The sequence below is a fragment of the Monodelphis domestica genome, chromosome 3 (assembly GCF_027887165.1).
Source record: "Monodelphis domestica isolate mMonDom1 chromosome 3, mMonDom1.pri, whole genome shotgun sequence".
Lineage (NCBI taxonomy): Eukaryota > Metazoa > Chordata > Mammalia > Didelphimorphia > Didelphidae > Monodelphis > Monodelphis domestica.
The window spans coordinates 242,517,282-242,535,927 of NC_077229.1; the positions used below are offsets into that span (position 1 = coordinate 242,517,282).

Sequence of the window (18,646 nt, forward strand, 5' to 3'; positions counted from 1 at the left end):
TTAATTAATTTAATTAATAAACAAAACAACAACAACAACAACAAAAATCCTCTGCTTGAGTCTTGTTTCCCTAAAGGAAAATGAGGAAGTCATGAATTCTGTTGATAATCCATTTTAACTTTCTAAAATTCTCCTCAGCTTTGCATAATCATTTATCTTTAGGGAGAAAAGTTTTCAAGGAATCAGCATCAAAATGAACAGGTTTTAAAACAAAATTTAAAACTAAATGACAATGAGAAAATAAGTCAGATGTGAAAAAATAGCTTTTACACAGAAAAACTAAGATTAAAGATATTAAAATATAAAAATCTGCAAATTATTATTAATGACTGAATTAATATATTTTCATATTTCCACAGGGAGCTAAAGATATGTAGTAAGAACAGATCATTATAGAAGATAAAATGGGATTATATAGTATTCAAAAATGCTTTTGTATAAATCTTTCTATTCTTTGATAACATCCTTTAATTCTGTTTTTTTTTTATTTGACCTTATCCTTGATTGTATGCACTGCCTGCTCACACCCAGCATCTGTCTTTCCATTGACTCCAATGTGATGCTCTTTTTTAGTTCATTGAGGTAGTCATCTTCCTGATCTCACTGCCATATAGTAACCCTTGGAGAAGATGGACTTGGGGTCAATAAAATGCTTTGCATTGCTTCATAAGCAATCAAGTTGGCTTCCCTCTTCTTTTTCAACTCTGAGTCCATCTCATTGTCCTTCTATGTCGTCTGTCCCAGAGAGATTGTTGGACAAGTCATGCAGTATCTCTAGCCACACTATGAAATCTGGCCATTCTTTATCCATTTGGTCTTTCCCATGTGTGTAGACTAGCCAAATTTCCTTTGTGTAATTACAGACCTCCTCCGGAAGGCTCTTCATTGACCTGTGTTTTGACATCCAATGCAATGTCAATAACAAACAAGAACATCTAAAGAATTTCACCTTCCTATGGAGACTCTTCCTTGATTTAGTCTTTGAGCTATATTTCCTCCATCATGGTATATAAATTCTTGTTTTATGCCTGTCTGATATGTATTATGAGAAAGTCATTGAACAGCCTTTGCTATTACCTCTTCCAAGAAATATGAAATTATCTTGATATCTAGACAGAAGATACATTTTTGTAAAAAAATATGTAAGGTGGCTTTTTGTTCAATTGGGTCAAACACTCTTTTTCATAATACAATGAGGTTTTGTATTCTATCTTTCAATTACATGTGACATATTTAAAAATGCCATCTGCTGGTGAATGTCATTTGTGAAATCTGCTTATGTTCCAGTAAAATCTTCTTCAAGTTTACCCAAAAATTGTGTCCAGAAAAGTCTTTTAATGATCGCATATTTAGAAAGGTTGGAACATAGATCAGTAATTAATAATGTTTTAAAAGTCATATTTAAAAAATCAGCAATGTCTCAGATTTTTATATACCCTTCTTTCTTTTTCTTCTTTAGATATCTTGTAAATTTGACCCTTGCTGTTTACATAATTACATAATTTCCACTTTGCTTCTTATAAAATGTGTATGTATATGCTTGATCTGTTCTAAATGTTTTTTTAATTTTACTTTCTTTATTGTCATTTTTGCTTCTTTTATAAACAGTTGAGAGACTGATGGTAGGATGTAATTTGGTATTAGAGAACTGGTAGCAGTTGAAGTAGTTATACTGTCCTTGATAGATGAACTATTGTAATAATTTTTGCAAATCCTTTCCATTTTTTCTTCTATTTATATGCTTCTTTCTATATTCATCCTTGAATGTTCTTGGTACAATTTCTTTTAGTAGGATATGGTGTCATGCTTTCATTACTCTGATTTTACCCTCCATTGCTTTCCTTTGCCTTACAAAATGATACTGCTTATAATTATTCAAAATCCTTCATGGAGGTGAGTTTATATTATATAATAGATAATTGGTCAAACATTGTAATGGTTTTAAAAAGATTGCATTCTATTAACAGCCAGCTACTACCTACAGTTGTGGGGGAAAGTTGTTGAAGAAGGAGCAGGGTAGGAGAAAATTACTTGAATTATACAAGCAAAATGAAAATATGAAGGTTATTTGGTTACAGATACTTGTATTACAAACGTAGAAACCTAAAAATATCCTGGATAATTAAAAAAATACCTTGCTAGGACTAGAGCATTATCATAAACCATTGCACACAATAATTAAAACAATATTGATCACTGGACATTTTAATAATCTTAATAGATGTTGTCATAAGAAAAAAATTATAAGTCTTAGTTATGTGGAAGGAAATGCTTTCAAAATATACTAACCTAGCAGAAGAAATCAGACTCATGTGGAAACAGGATTAAGTATATATCATTTGGATCTCTAACTTGCTTTCCAAAATACTTTTTTTCTTGCATTTCCAAAATACACCTAATTCTTGAGATTTATTTTATTTTATTAATTAGGCTTGTTGACATTAGTGTTATCAATAATAATTAACCTGTAAATAGTACTTTAGAGTTTCAAGGGCATTTTATTTTATATGATTATCACAATAACCATGTCAAATAAGAGCAATAGTTATTATGATCCTGATTTTATAAATCATGGAACTGAGGCAGAGAAATTGAGTTCCTGATTTATCATTAAAAAGCACTTCCCTTCCGGGTAAACATGGCTACAATCTAGACTCCACACGCTTTCTCTCCCTGGCACTGAGTGAAATAGACTACATCAAAGGAGCATAAAAATCACTTTTGGAGGAACAGAAGGACTCACCAGTATCCCACAGAGGCGAAGGTACTTGGGGTTTGAACATTTCCACACTATAATAAGACGGAGGAAAAGCTTGCACAGAAACATGAACTGAACCACCCTCCCCCTCCCCACCTCCCCCACCAACCAGAGTGAGCTACTGGAGCGCTCACTGGGACAGTGAGTGAGTGGGGAACATCTCTTTCTGGGGGGGGGCACTCCAGGGTCCTTGGGATCTGAGGAATGCCAGGAAACAACGTCTCAGTGCAGTTTCATGGGAGAATCCTGCACTGAGCACAGGGGGCCCGAGGAGCTGTACTCGGGGTGGTTGAGCTGAGCATCTGGGCAGAGCTAAACACCAGGGGTGGACCACGTGCTGATTATCTGGGTGGAGCTGAACACCTGGGCACTTGGGCTGTGATCAGGGGCCCTGCACTCTAAGAAACCTCAGAGGCTGGGAAGAACTAGTCTGAGGCAACCTAAATTCACAGAAAACCCGCCCATATCACCCAGACCCCAGACCAAAAAGGAAAGGGGAATAAAACCACCAAAGGGATGGCTCACATGGCCCAAAATCAAGCCTCCACGAAGAAAGGGAAAAAGGTGACTATTGAAAACTTTTATGGTGGGAGTACCCAAGGAAAAGAAGAGAATGAGGAGGAAATAAAAAAAAAATCAGAACATGCCTCCCAAAATAGAAACTATCAACAAGCTCTGGAAGATATCAAACTGGAGCTTACCCAAAAGATGGAAACCTTCTGGAAAGAAAAATGGGAGAAAGAGATCAGCAGTCTGATAGATAAGACTGCTCAATTGGAGAAAGAGCTGGAAGCATCCAATAGAAGGGCAGACAAAACTGAAAAGCAAAACCAGTCCCTAATGACCAGAATTAAGCAACTTGAAGAAAGTGAGATCATAAAACAGCAAGAATCAATAAAGCAAAGCCAAAAAAAATTAATGAATTAGAAGAAAACATAAAATATCTCACTGAAAAGGTCACAGATCTGGAAAACAGAGGAAGAAGAGACAACCTCCAAATTACTGGTCTCCCAGAAAAACCAGAGATAAACAATAAACTCGATGTTATTCTACAGGAGATTATAGAAGAAAATTTCCCACATGTTCTGGAGCAAAGGGGCAAAATAGAAATAGAAGGGGTTCATAGAACACCCTCTATACTAAATCCCCAAAAGACAAACCCCAGGAATGTAATCGCCAAATTCAAGAGTTTCCAAGAAAAGGAGAAAACCCTACAAGAAGAGGAGCTTCAGATATAGGGGGGCTCCCATGAGGATCACAAAGGACTTAGCGGCTAACACACTAAGAGACCGCAAAGCATGGAACACGATATTTAGAAAGGCAAGAGAGCTGGGTCTCCAACCAAGAATCAACAACCCAGCAAAACTGACTATAAATTTCCAGGGGAAAGTATGGGCATTCAACAAAATAGAAGATTTCCAAGCATTTGCTAAGAAAAGACCAGAACTTAATGGAAAATTTCATATCCAAGCACAGAAAGCAAGAGAAACATGAAAAGGTAAATATGAAAGAAAGGGAAAAGGAGATAAATCATATCTTTTTCTTTAAGCCGAACCCTCTTCTTTAAGGACTACATTTACATCAACTTATATATATATATATATATATATATATATATATATATATATATATATATATTAGTATGTGGGGAAAATGTTTTGTGTAACTCTCAAAAATTGCATGCATCATAAGAGTAGTTAGAAGAAACATGCATAGGGAAAGATTGGGGCATTAAGAAGATTTGGTGAAAGTGTGGGCAAAGAAAGGAAAAGGGGGGGACCATCAGTAATACTAAGATTTACTTCAAGAAATAGGGGGGGACTTAATAGAATAATCTTTCCCATATAAAGATACACATGGGAAGGGGCAGGGAAGAATTATCATATGAGAAGGAGAGGAAGACAGCATGAAGTGGAATTATTTAAACCTTACTCTCAGTGAAATCAAATCTGAGAGGGAAGAACATCTAGATCCAGTGGGATCCTGAATTCTATCTTATCCAACAGGGCAAGAAAGAAAGGAAAATTAAGGAGGGGGAGGGGGGAGGGAGTATAAAAAGGGGGGGTGAGAGGGGGGGAGGGGAAGGGAGCATAAAAATGGAGGGGCTAGAAAGGGAAGCATATCAAGGGAGGGGACTAGGGGGACTGACCTAAAGTAAATCACTGGTTCAAAAGGATATAGCTAAAGAAGAAAGGTCAGAACTAGGGGAAGATATCAAAATGCCAGGAATCCACAAGTGACAATCATAACTTAGAACGTGAATGGGATGAACTCACCCATAAAATGTAGACAAATAGCAGATTGGATTAGAACCCAAAACCCTACCATTTGTTGTCTTCAAGAAACACATATGAGGCGGGTTGAATTAAAGGTTGGAGTAAGACCTTTTGGGCCTCAACTGATAGAAAGAAGGCAGGAGTTGCAATCATGATATCTGACAAAGCCAAAGCACAAATAGACCTGATCAAAAGGGATAGGGAAGGTAAATATATTCTGTTAAAAGGGACTATAGGCAATGAGGAAATATCACTAATCAACATGTATGCACCAAATAATATAGCACCCAAATTTCTAATGGAGAAACTGGGAGAATTGAAGGAGGAAATAGACAGTAAAACCATATTAGTGGGAGACTTGAACCAATCACTATCAAATTTAGATAAATCAAACCAAAAAATAAACAAGAAAGAGGAAAAAGAGGTGAATGAAACCCTAGAAAAATTAGAGTTAATAGTCATATGGAGAAAAATAAATAGGGACAAAAAGGAATACACCTTCTTTTCAGCACCACATGGCACATTCACAAAAATAGATCATACACTAGGTCATAGAAACATGGCACTCAAATGCAGAAAAGCAGAAATATTAACTGCAGCCTTTTCAGATCACAAGGCAATAAAAATATTGATCTGGAAGGGTACATGGAGAGCCATATCAAAAATTAATTGGAAATTAAATAATATGATACTCCAAAATCGGTTAGTTAGAAAAGAAATCATAGAAACAATTAATAATTTCGTTGAGGAAAATGACAACAGCGAGACATCCTTTCAAACCTTATGGGATGCAGCAAAGGCAGTACTTAGAGGAAAATTCATATCCATGAGTGCATATATTAACAAATTAGGGAGGACAGAGATCAAGGAATTGGAGATGCAAATCAAAAAACTTGAGTACGAACACATTAAAAAACCCCAGAAGAAAACCAAATTAGAGATCCTAAAAATTAAGGGAGAAATTAATAAAATCAAAAGTGATAGAACTATTGAGCTAATAAACAAGACTAGAAGCTGGTACTTTGAAAAAACAGACAAAATAGACAAAGTACTGGTCAATCTAATTAAAAAAAGGAAAGAAGAAAGGCAAATTAACAGCATCAAGGATGAAAAAGGGGACCTTACCTCCAATGAAGAGGAAATTAAGGCAATTATTAAAACCTACTTTGCCCAACAATATGGCAATAAATATACCAACCTAGGTGATATGGATGAATATTTACAAAAATATAAATTGCCTAGACTAACAGAAGAAGAAATAGATTTCTTAAATAATCCCATATCAGGAAAAGAAATCCAACAGACCATCAAATAACTTCCTAAGAAAAAATCCCCAGGGCCTGATGGATTCACCAGTGAATTCTATCAAACATTCAAAGAACAGCTAACTCCAATACTATAGAAACTATTTGACATAATAAGCAAAGTGGGAGTTCTACCAAATTCCTTTTATGACACAAACATGGTACTAATTCCAAAGCCAGGCAGGCCAAACAGAGAAAGAAAATTATAGACCAATCTCCCTAATGAATATAGATGCAAAATCTTAAATAGGATACTAGCAAAAAGAATCCAGCAAGTGATCAGAAGAATCATTCACCATGATCAAGCAGGATTCATACCAGGGATGCAGGGCTGGTTCAATATTAGGGAAACCATCCACATAATTGACCACATCAACAAGCAAACCAACAAAAACCACATGATTATTTCAATAGATGCAGAAAATACAAAACTCATTCTTATTAAAAACACTGGAAAGCATAGGAATAGAAGGGCCATTCCTAAAAATAATAAACAGTATATATCTAAAACCATCAACTAATATCATCTGCAATTGGGATAAACTAGATCCATTCCCATTAAGATCAGGAGTGAAACAAGGATGCACATTATCACCTCTATTATTTGACATTGTACTAGAAACACTAGCAGTAGCAATTAGAGAAGAAAAAGAAATTGAAGGCATCAAAATAGGCAAGGAGGAGACCAATTATCACTCTTTGCAGATGACATGATGGTCTCCTTAAAGAATCCTAGAGATTCAACCAAAAAGGTAATCGAAATAATCAACAACTTTAGCAAAGTTTCAGGACACAAAATAAACCCACATAAGTCATCAGCATTTCTATATAATTCCAGCACAGCTCAGCAGCAAGAACTAGAAAGAGAAATCCCATTCAAAATTACCTTAGACAAAATAAAATACTTAGGAATGTATTTCCTGAGACAAACACAGGAAATATATGAACACAACTACAAAACACTCTCCATACAACTAAAACTAGACTTGAACAATTGGAAAAACATTAACTGCTCATGGGTAGGATGAGCCAATATAATAAAAATGACCATCCTACCCAAACTCATCTATCTATTTAGTGCCATACCCATGGAACTTCCAAAAAATATCTTACTGATTTAAAAAATACCATAACAAAGTTTATTTGGAAGAACAAAAGATCAAGGATATCCAGGGAAATAATGAAAAAAAAAAACTACAAAGGAAGGGGGCCTTGCAGTCCCAGATCTCAGACTATATTATAAAGCAGCGGTCATCAAAACAATCTGGTATTGGCTAAGAGACAGAAAGGAGGATCAGTGGAATAGACTCGGGGTAAGTGACCTCAGCAAGACAGTATATGACGAACCCAAAGATCTCAGCTTTTGGACAAAAATCCACTATTTCATAAAAACTGCTGGGATAATAGGAGGACAGTGTGGGAAATATTAGGTTTAGATCAACACCTCTCACCCTACACCAAGATAAATTCAAAATAGTTTAATGACTTGAACATAAAGAAGGAAACTATAAGTAAATTGGGTAAACACAGAATAGTATACATGTCAGACCTTTGGGAAGGGAAAGACTTTAAAACCAAGCAAGACTTAGAAAGAGTTACAAAATGCAAAATAAATAATCTGGAATACATCATATTAAAAAGTTTTTGAACAAACAAAACCAATGTAACTAAAATCAGTAGGGAAGCAACAAATTGGGAAACAATCTTCATAAAAACCTCTGAAAAAGGTTTAATTACTCAAATTTACAAAGAGCTAAATCAATTGTGCAAAAAATCAAGCCATTCTCCAATTGATAAATGTGCAAAGGACATGAACAGGCAGTTCTCAGCCAAAGAAATCAAAACTATTAATAAGCACATGAAAAAGTGCTCTACATCTCTTATAATCAGAGAGATGCAAATCAAAACAACTCTGAGGTATCACCTCACACCTTGTAGATTGGCTAACATGATAGCTATGGAAAGTAATGTATGCTGTTGGGGATGTGGCAAAGTAGGGACACTAATTCATTGCTGGTGGAGTTATGAATTGATCCAACCATTCTGGAGGGCAATTTGGAACTATGCCCAAAGAGCAATAAAAGACTGTCTGCCCTTTGATCCAGCTATAGCACTGCTGGGTTTGTACCCCAAAGAGATAATAAGGAAAAAGACTTGTACAAGAATATTCATAGCTGCACTCTTTGTGGTGGCCAAAAATTGGAAAACGAGGAGATGCCCATCAATTGGGGAATGGCTGAACAAATTGTGGTATATGTTGGTGATGGAATATTATTTTGCTAAAAGGAATAATAAAGTGGAGGAATTCCATGGAGACTGGAACAACCTCCAAGAAGTGATGCAGAGTGAAAGGAACAGAACCAGGAAATCATTATACACAGAGACTGATACACTGTGGTACAATCGAAGGTAATGGACTTCCCTATTAGTGTCAATGCAATGTCCCTGAACAATCTGCAGGGATCTAAAAAGTACTATCCACAAGCAGGGGATAAACTGTTGGAGTAAAAACAACGAGGAAAAGCAACTGCCTGACTACAGGGGTGGAGGGGATATGACTGAGGAGAGACTCTAAATGAACACTCTAATGGAAATACCAACAACATGGAAATGGATTAGAAACAGGAACACTTGTGATAATCAGTGGAATCGTCCGTCGGCTATGAGAGAGGGAAAGGTGGTGGGAAGGGGGAAGAGGAAAAGGAAATGATCTTTGTTTCCAGTGAATAATGTTTGGAAATGACCAAATAAAATAATGTTAAAAATTGAAAAAAATAAAATTTAAAAAAAAGCACTTCCATATGGGAAACAGAATATGAATGCAGCCCTTCATTCTAGATCTTTTACTCACAATTTCTTAATAAGAATTTCAGATCCAACTTCTGGCATATAATCTTTTTTTGATGGTAGTTTTTAAAAATATTGAAGTCCAATGTAGAATAATATTATCATTTCTTCTGTTGAATTTATTTCTTCTGTTGAATGCCTATAGCAAAAGTCTGTGGGACTATATCAGTGAATCATGATCTATGTTCCACACTGTTTCTTTCTAAGAAGGATCTCACTGCTTTTTCTACTTGCCAAAGGGACAATTTAAAAATAAACTATTAAAAATAATTTTGCTGAGATTGAATGCATTTCCCTTCTAGTCGAGATTATGTTGATACAGATCTGTCCCTATTTCAATGACTTCATTTTCATATACAAGTTATCTGCCTTCCCCTTTCAAATTCATTGTCCAAGATAATGCTTGTCAGAAATCACTACTGAGGTATTAAAAACATAGTTCCTGAATATAATACTGTAGTAGAAAGAGACCTCAGTAACCATCTACTTCAGATCACACCCCTAAAACAATCTCGACTATTTCATTTGTGACAAGAGCACATTTAGCATCAATTTTAAGACACTTGTTCATGAATAGACAGAGCTCATACCAACTTCTTTCCTAAATTCCCATTGCTTTTCTTCATTTGTCTGCATTTGTATATTATAAAATAACATATGTGTGTATATTACTACAATGCTTTATCTCCTGAAAAATATGGTCCCCTGTATCATAGACAGGAAGAGTTAAGGAAATAATTCTCTAGTTTTGCATTTATTTATGCATACATTCATATAAAATTATAGTAAAGGCTCAGGTAACTGAGTTTGAATGAATCTATTTGTAAATGAATATCCCACTTTAAAAAGCTATTTTTCTATTAACACTTGTGATTTCATCAGTACAGGAACTTGCAGTGTAAGAACTCCCTGATTTAGTTTATTAATTTCTTTTGAATTTACTATTGCCTTCAAGACTTGCCTACAGAACTGAGAGGTTCCTTGATCCATGGTCTCAAGGCTATTAATTATCAGGAGTAGGACCAACATTATTCTCAATGCTGCCTTCTACATAACATATCTCTTTCATATCTATACAATTAAAAAATAGTGAGTCTTTTCAAAGAATTCATTCAATTCCTCCTCAATCTTCATTTTAATAGCTATGCCTAGATGGTAAAGGAACTCATTCCTCATTCTTTGAGATCCCTGGTGATGGTTGTCATTTCATCCCATCAATACACACTTAAAAGACACCAGTAGTATTGTGTCACTCAGTAAAACAATAAGTAGATTCTAAGTTTCTAATTTTATCTCAGCTATTAAATGGTTATACATCCAATGTGACATATATATCTATATCTATATCTACATATATGAAACATACATGGTAAGAAAACCAAAGAATGAATGCAAGATTGTTTTGTAGTTAAGAATGTATAAAAAATAAAATAAGTTTTTAGAGAAGTTTAAAAATATTTGAAGTCTAAAGTATCCTCAAAAATTCTCTTTTGAGCTAGGCAATGAAAGACTTATTTCCCACAGTTTATAGCTTGGGAAACTGAGGCTCAGAGAGGAGGTTCAAGGTCTCACTATTACTGAAATTATTCATCTGCTGTTTCCTTCACAGAATTTGTTTACTGATTCTTCTAATCTGAAGTAATTGTCTTGAAAATGTACAGAATATTTTTATCTCTGATATGCTCTTGTCATATTCTAATTCATTTTGCAGAAATTTTATCATATTAGTGACACAGATTTGCTTTTGTAACATGTTGCTGTCCTAGGATGTAAACTCTGAGCACAATGATCATATATTAAGTGCCTTTGCTTTTCCATTGCTGACTGTCAGAGAAGATTATGCATGGGAGGTATTTAATAAATGTTTTATGAATGCATAAGTAAGAATGAAATAACAATGCTTGGTGTAAGACTTTCAGATTATGATTTGTGTGCTCTTTTCTATATATGACATGATAGAAGATCAATACAATTCAAAGCAAGAATATTAGAGTTAGAATTGGAAAGCTGAAGCTAATTTGTAAATTACTATGGTGTGACACTGGTTCTAGGATGCTTGCCCTAGACATTTCACATCTGGAATATATGCTATGGGTGATGCATTTTAGGAACGTTGTTGATAAAAGAAAATGTTGAAAGAAGCACCACAAGGATGAAGATGACCCTTAAGATCCAAGTGATGGAATGACATGTTTAATCTAGAGATGAGAAGGCAGAAGAGACATAATTTCTATCTTTAGATATTCAAAAAGCTGTCACATTGAAGAGAAATTAGGCAAGTTTTCTGTGGTATCAGAAGACAGAACAGAAGGCATTTGGTTAAAGTTTCAAAGAGGCTAATTTAGGCTTAATACTAGGGAAGAAAACAACTCTACATAATTTTTATTAGACCTTTACAAAAGTGGAGGTCTGCTTTAGAGGTATCAATGATAATATAAATAAAACAGTGGTAAATTAAAATAGAAATGATGGTCACTACCTGTATTTGTCCCTGTGGGATGCACATTGAAGCATGAAACCACACATTTCTTTCCTTTTTTAAATCAATACATGAATACATTAAAATCAGATAGGAACTACATTTTGATCTAGACACTGGGGTTTTATGGCCTGCGTGTGTAATACCAATTGTCTGTCTGACATCTCTGCCATTGACAATAGAATGTTGGGTTGAAAGTCTAGAAGATCTCAGTTCAAATTCTAGCTCTGATATTATATTGCTATGAGTAAATCTGTGTCACTGTAAGTAAATTTTCTTATTCTCAATTTCCTTAAATGTAAAATGAAAGGATTATATTATATGTCAGCATGTTCTTCTAAGTATAAATCCTATAACCTATGAATATTAAATATCTATGTCATGTATAGTGAAATCCCATGACAAGTACCTTATTTTATCGTGAATTCAATTATAGGCTAAATGATGCCTTCTATGCCTTAAAATGTTGCCCAACATTTGTTTTATTAGACAGAAGTGAAAAGATTATTTATTATTGGTACATAAAAATAACATTCATATCAAATATACTTTGTCCTGGAAGTTCAAGTTTCATGTATGAAACAATGTGTAGGGATATTTATTTCTCATGAAGCAAGCATGTATTTGTGAAAATGATTGAGCCAGGACAGTATGATAAGATAGTCGACACAGTAAGCAGTAACTGGGGGTTGCTTCTTTTAGAGATATAGTCCCAGAGTCTCTCATCATTCAGGAGAAATATTAACATATAAGCAACTCATCTTAGTCAAGTAATTTAGATAAATGAACAGGATATGAAATTGCTTAAAGTTAAAAAAAAAAAATATATTCTAAGAGATTTTTAAAGTTTTTTTTTTTTCCAAAAGTACTTTTCTATGAAGAACACACATCAGTAATGCAACACAAGGACACATGCACTTTGAGAGAGTTGATCATCATTGCAAGAAGACACATTGAACAGTAGAACTGAAATGATGGGTTCTTAGGAGCTGAGAGTTTTAGAAAATATTAAAATGATCATGAACAGATTTAGACACCAGGATGATAAATAAAACTGTTAGACATCCTAGTCACTCCTACAAGATAACCAATAGAAATTTATTAAAATTATTTTTCTTATTAAAAGGAAAAAAACCCACAAATGTTTGGGCATTTGGTAGCCTCCTTTTTTTAGTATAACACAGTTTATGCTGACCTATGTTATCATGTTATCACCTTTCTTCTAGAGAGAGTCCACACCCCACATTCTTTTTCCTATTTGGCATTGAAAAGAGGGTCTTACCTTCCTGATTCAAATGTGAACCAAGTTGAATCACGACCATATCTCCTCAAGGAACTAAGGGGCCACATCACCAGCTTGACCTTGGCATTGTGAATATCCCAGAGATAGATGTTTTCATGTGTAATCTGCATTGTGCATTCTCCATAAATATCGAGATTTGGTGTAGGCATAAGATACACATTGAATCGCTCTGGAACAGGGAAAAAAAGATAATGGGAAAAAAAGTGAAAACTATAGTTAATAATTTATTATTTTACTCTTCCAATCTATATACATCAAGCTATTTAGAAATCTTTCATCTCTATCCATATTGTACCTTCTTTGATGATATCAATGCTTGTTACTGAATAGAATTTTTAAAGAATTTCTACCTTTCATAGATTTTATATATTATTTTAGATGATAACTTTTGGTGGTTGACATACCACTTCACTACTATATCTTTCAAATCATCAAAAGATGATAAATTCTAGGAGTATGGGGAATAGTTCCTTTGTAAATATTATAGTTCTTCCAAGACTTAGCACAGTGATTTATACAATAGTTTTTAAGACATGTTAGGTTTGATGAATTTAAATAAATGCTTTCATTCATATATGCACACATATTTGTTTATGTGTAATATATGTGCATATCTAATATAATATTCTTTATATATATATATATATATATATATATATATAGGGAGGTAGGACAGTTTGTGATTTTACTGGGAGAAATCCCCAGTGTGGAACATCCTTCCAACAATTCAGATTGGCAACTTGACTACATTATCCAGTCTTAGAGAATCTTCTGGGTGCATCTATGCAGTTGTTTTTCTTTATCTACCACTTTGTGACTCCATATAGGGCTTTCTTGGAAAAGATATTAGAACTGTTTGCATTTCTTCCTCAAGTTCATTTTGCAGATAACAAAATTGAAATAAACGATGTTAAGTGACTTGTCTAGGTTCTTACACCTCATAAATATCTGAGGGGCATTGAGAAGCTATTAAGTGACCTGTACAAGATTACACAACTAGTATATGTTAACAGTAAGGCAGAAACCAAGGTTATGACCATGACCATGCCTCTTGCTAAGTATATTCCAAAAAATATATATCCCCAATATTTCCTTTACTTTAGGTAATTTATGTAGTTATTAGTTAAAACAAAATTTTAAACAGATGATATCATGCGTGATCTTAAATACCTTTGTACAATAAAAGATATTTCACAAGTATTCCAAAGTGACTCCTGGTCATCTGGAAAAATATGATCATTTTTTATTCTATATGAAGTAAGTACTTGCTTAGTTTGAAGCATTTGAATACATATTATTTTCCATTTTTATGCATCTAGGGACATTATTTTTAGTAAGCAATAAGAAAGGAGGAAAAAAATTGCTGCTTTCTAGGATTTTCTATGCAAGGTGATCTGAGAGGAAGAACTCATTTTACAGAAATGAATCCCAACCACGGTTTTGTAATATTCTAGGATATCTCAAGAGATATGCACAAATTGCCTCAACAAAATTCAATGAATTTTAATTCAATTTCACATAAGAAATAAATATAGGCCATAAAGTTCTTTCTGTTTTTAAGTAAGGGGAAGGGAAATGGTGGAGTGTTTCAAAATCAAATGATAAGTTGTCATAACTAAAAAGAAAAAGGTTTAAAATTACCAGAAGACATTATTATATGAAGCCAGTTTTAACCACAAATCAGTAATGTTTTAAGGGCAGAATTGTAAGATTAATTAATCTGAGAGATTCATAGTCATAGCTGGATGGAAAGTGGTTTATTTAGGAATATGATGCTTATTGCCTATATGGATTTAAAAGTTTTTGAAAAGATTAATGTTTTCCAGGATTGGACTACTAGGTTTGAATGAATGGTATAACAGAGACTTTTTATTAAGGGTTTTCAATCACAAAGATTAACAAATGAGAATTTTTAGGTGCAATGCAGTTTAACAAAAATTATTGAGCACACAGTCCAGAAATTTTAGAGTTCTCAATTTTATGTTTCAAATTTGGAATAAAAAAACAAATGAAAATAATATATCCCAGATATGTGTGTATGGGTATGCATATATATGTGTGTATATATATATATATGTATATATATAATTCTTTGACGATTAAATGGCATTTCATTTTAGATAAACTCCCTAAAAGACAAAATAAAAATGAAGACTGATTACATAACCTATTTCAAAGAGCCCTGAAAAAATCCATATTCTCCATCTAGCAGGTCTAAGAAATAAGTAATAAAGACATTCAATATGAAATATATCACACACTCTTCTCACCCCATCTCAATTATGAAACCAGGGATTAATATAATAAAATAATATATATTATTTTATTTTGTTATATCTTATACAGTATATTAATATAGTAATGTTATTTATGTGCAAAGACTAATATCTATAGGCATCTCGAGTCCTCTATTATAAATAATATGATGATAATTTCAGTGTTACAAGTAAAAGGAAAAAAAGCAACCAGGGACAAATAATCTCTGCTAGGACCAGACATCAGAGAATCTGTGCCAAAAAGCAGAGAAACCTTAGGTCTTCACTGAATCACAGAATCTTATAGTTGAGAGTACCCTCAGAAATCATCTAGGCCAGGCCATTCATGAATCAGAATCTTCTCTAAAACCTACCAAACAAGTGTTCTTCCAGCCTTCTCTTAAAGACTTCCTGAACTTCCTGACCAGCACTATTCTAACCATGAGGAAGTCGTTCTTGTTTTTGCTTTACCTAACACCCAAACTCAATTTCATTCCTTGTAACTTCTACTCATTGCTTCTCATTTTGCCTCTGCGGCCAAACAGAACAAATTATTCACTCATAGTTTGACAGTCCTACAAATGCTTTATTTTGCCCAACATATGACTATCACATTTTTTTCCCCTCCATACTAAGCATGCTCAGTTCCTTCAATAGATCTTCACAGGACATACAATGGAAGCCCTTCATTATCTTCTTTGCACTTTTGAGATGTTCTCTTCCTTATAAACATTTCCCTAAATGTGGGGTGTAACACTGAACATAATATTTTATTTGTGGTCTAATAAGAGCACAATATAATGTGCTCTCAGTTCTCTTGTTCTGAACATTATCCTGCTCCCAACACAGTCTGCATCATATTAACCTTTTGGGCTGTCATGTTCACACTGCTTATTCGTGTTGAATTTGTGTCCACTAAAACCCTCAGAGTATTTTCTTCACAAAATATATCTGACAATACTTCCTCATCTTGTATTTGGAAAGTTATTTTTAAAATATCTAGTTGTGAATTGACACATTTCCTTATTAAAATTTATCTTACACATTTCTGTCTAGTGTTCTAACCAATAAACACATTTTTTATTTTAAAAATGCTTATATTAGATATCAATTCTCTATAAGTCATTTTATTTCTGTCCAAATGAAGAATCGCTCTCCTTGTCAGAGAAAACAGGATGGTAAATAGTTCCCTCTTTTTCTCTGCCATCCATTATTATCTCATCCTTCTCCACCCATTTAGCAGAAATGCTAACTTTTCTTGATCCTTCTCTTTTCCCCAAATAAACTTAAAATAAAAGTGTTGTTGTCCATAGCAACTTCTGATGCTATTCTTACCAATCTATGAACCACTTTTGAATTCACTCATCTTTTCTTTTATCTTCCATACATATCTTTAAAAAATCAAAATTAGTTATTGAGTTCTCTATACCTCCTGATGGACTCTCTGTAGATAACACATACTTTCCCTACTCATCAAGGCTGTTTCTATCTTCATAATTTCATTCTTGAGAAATTTCTATCCTTCCTGGAAACTCAACATATATAATTTTAGCTTATGGGATAGTACTTTTTATTTCTCCGAAATCTTTGAGAACTACTTCTCCAAGTCATGAATTTATGTCAGACCACAACACTTTTTCTTCTCCTCTTTTACAAATTCTTAAAATGGAGAAGTATGCTTCTCTTTCTACCCTCCAGGCACTGATAATTTGCACTGCAGTAACCAGTTATTTTTCATTGATTATAATCAAATTCAGGGTAGAATACTCACTACTTGGTGTTTTTATCTTTTGAGAGATAAGGTTACCAGTAATACAAGAAATCTGTATACAAATGTGCATATATATATTTGCACACAAATAATATACATGCAGATATGTATATTTTACTTTGGCTCCAACAGTTGTCTAGATAGTTGAATTTATCCATCACTATTATAGCTTTCCAGAGACAGAGTTCAAAAATGGGTGTCATGCTACCAAGTCCTAGTGATACTCTAATATGACCATCTTCCTGGTTCAAACCCTCATCTCTTCATATCTGCATTACTCCTGTTGCTTGTTGGCTCATCTTACTGGCACAAGTCTCTCCACATTAGTCCATCCACACTCAGCTGCCATAGTAATTTTTCTAAAGCCCAGTTCTCACAATATCATTCTCCCCTGATCTTCTCAGCCCTGTTAAATAAACTCTAGTGAATCTCTATCACCTCTACTATCAAATACAAAATCTTTTTGGCTTTTTAGATCTCTTCACAAACTAGTTGGCCCTACTTTTCCTGTCTTACATATATTATACTACTCCTAGGAACATCAGCATCCTTGTTGTTCCTTGCCCAAGACACTCTTTAAGACTCCAGGTTTGTTTGTTTGTTTGTTTTTTTCTGGGTGTGCTTTCCCTCCCAATTTCTGCCTCTTGGATTTCACATTAAAGTTCTACATTAAAACCTCTATTCTTCAGGAAGCCTTTACCAATATTTCTTGCTTCTAGTGCCTTAAAAAAAGTATTTCCTATTTATTCCATATATAACTGAGCTGTACGTAATTGTGTCCGTGATCTCTGCTCCATCAGATTGTGAACTTCTCAAGGCCAGGGAACCTCTTTTGTCTTTCTTTGTAACTCCCTTGGCATGGTGTCTGACACATAGTATGAACTTAATTATATTTATTGAATAACTGATTAAATTGCTAATCTCCCTTAATGGCTACATATATATTATGCATTTGTGTAAGGTCATCTGGAAACAAAGACTTTATTGTTTACTATCTCCTTGTTTGTTTCTCCTCTGAATTTCTGGATATTTTGACTGCTATTTCCATTTTAAATTAAGTATTCCTTCTATGCACTCAATTTTAATGAATTTACTTAGGCAATTGTCTCTGTAGAGCTTCCTTTTCAGGTTCAGAATATTCTGAGTATACTATAGACAAATACAACCCTTTTTAAGTCAACACTGTCCCTATCCAGGTAATTGCCAATCCTATATTTTAAATTGTGCACCAGAAACCCACAATCATTTCGAGATGGCATGTTTTTGTTTGCCAGCTATTACTGCTTACCTCAACTTGTGGAATAGCCCTCTCAATCTAAATTTATGATATATAATGTCCTAGTGAACTGGAATAGACCTCCTATCTAACATCAGTTTACTTTTTAAAGAAATAATGAATGAATAAACAAAGCATTTATTAAATGCTTACTATGTACAAAGCATTGGGGATACACATAGAAAAAATAAGATAGTACTTATTCTCAAGCAATTTTCTGACTTCCATGCCATAATGTGGCCTCTCCATCTCTCCCCAACCCAAACACTAAATTCTTGTAAAGAAAAACTCTCCATATTAACTTATGTTCCCAAGCCTAAGAATCACTTTGACAATTTCTTCTCCTCCCTTTTTCCTCTTTCAGTGTATGTCCTTTC

The 18,646-nt window shown here is 34.0% G+C and overlaps 1 protein-coding gene across 1 annotated transcript in view; it reads right to left on the reverse strand.

Moving 5' to 3' along the window:
- Positions 1-18,646, reverse strand: part of DOK6 (docking protein 6) — a 721,700-nt gene that overhangs the window by 264,176 nt on the left and 438,878 nt on the right. The window contains exon 5 of the mRNA XM_001365868.4: positions 12,947-13,136. Coding sequence (XP_001365905.2) covers positions 12,947-13,136 — 190 coding nt within the window. The remainder of the gene's footprint in view (positions 1-12,946; positions 13,137-18,646) is intronic.